Here is a 1,194-nt window from a genome sequence, read left to right as displayed (position 1 = left end):
CTCTTCTTTCTTGCTGCTCTTTTTCTTCGAACTAGCAGGGCTAGTGCTAGCGCTTGCTTCTTAGCACGGGTCAGATACATATTTGCTGCTGACCAAAAGCTGGAACAACAAACAAATGACAAGACCCGGCAACCCAGCCGGCGCAGCGCAAATGCGCTGAACCCCGCGGCCAGCGCAGCGCAAATCGCTTCCTATCTGAAAGGCCCATTAGTGTTCAGTGTTGTATCTTTGGTCAATTTACTGATAAAAGGAACAAAAAAAGTGGAAAACACAGAAATAAAACAGAATTAACCTTTAGGGCAGCATGATTTAATCAAGAAGCCTCTTTATGCAACTAGAATAAGGTTTGGGTTCAGAAACTCATGAAGCCATGGAATGTGGTTTGGCCCCTTCTAGGTTTTATCGCCCCTTTGGCAAGAAACCAAGGTGTTTTTACTGAGTGCTATTTAGTTTGATGAACAGACAGGTGTTCAATCTTTAGACTGATTCTGTTTTTTTTGTTAAACAAAATGTAAGTATGATACAACTTTAAATAACAGAGAATATTATATTTTACCCAAGATGGCGACGACCACATCTCCTCTCAGGATCTCTATGGATCCCCTGGATATGAAGTAGAGGGCGGTGAGGACGTCCCCGGCGTGGACCAGGGTGTCACCGGGGGGTGCGTGGGTGGTCTTGAACTTCATGGCCAGCGCCCTGAGGCAGCCCTTGGTGGAGCCTTTAAAGGCCTTACAGTTCTGCAGCAGCGTTCGGTTCAGGTGGAGGCAGATATCTGCCTGGAGACATTCAGGGAACCCTTTGAGCACCTGGAGGTGGGGAGGAGAGAACGATGCACAAAGACAGGGAGAGGAGTGGGTGAATTAAAGAGGGAGGATAACAAAGACAGAAAAAGCAATCTTCTCATTGAATTTCAGTTAGAATTAGCAACATGATGTTTATTTGCTAAATGTCAGAATAATGAGAAACATAAATAGTTTTTGTCACACTAGATATATCTTTTAATATCGGTTTGCATCCATGGGTAACTTCCTGGTTGTTGGTTTAGAATATGGCTTAGTGTTAGAAATATTTTATTTATACTCCGTTTGTGTTTCATGGGTTGTGTTCTAATGAACTTCTATGATGTTTAATGTGTGATTCATCTTTTATTAACTTTTGCTAAAGATCGTTCCAGATAAAGGTCATGCAACG

At 42.8% G+C, this 1,194-nt stretch overlaps 1 protein-coding gene across 1 annotated transcript in view; it reads right to left on the bottom strand.

Moving 5' to 3' along the window:
- kcnh2 (potassium channel, voltage gated eag related subfamily H, member 2) overlaps positions 1-1,194 on the bottom strand; it is a 368,885-nt gene that overhangs the window by 15,028 nt on the left and 352,663 nt on the right. Inside the window, exon 14 of the mRNA XM_015377494.1 lies at positions 557-809. Within this exon, the coding sequence (XP_015232980.1) occupies positions 557-809 (253 nt within the window). The remainder of the gene's footprint in view (positions 1-556; positions 810-1,194) is intronic.

The sequence above is a fragment of the Cyprinodon variegatus genome, unplaced genomic scaffold (assembly GCF_000732505.1).
Source record: "Cyprinodon variegatus isolate N-32 unplaced genomic scaffold, C_variegatus-1.0 Scaffold155, whole genome shotgun sequence".
Taxonomy (NCBI): Eukaryota; Metazoa; Chordata; class Actinopteri; order Cyprinodontiformes; family Cyprinodontidae; genus Cyprinodon; species Cyprinodon variegatus.
This window is presented reverse-complemented; position numbering and strand designations above follow the sequence as displayed.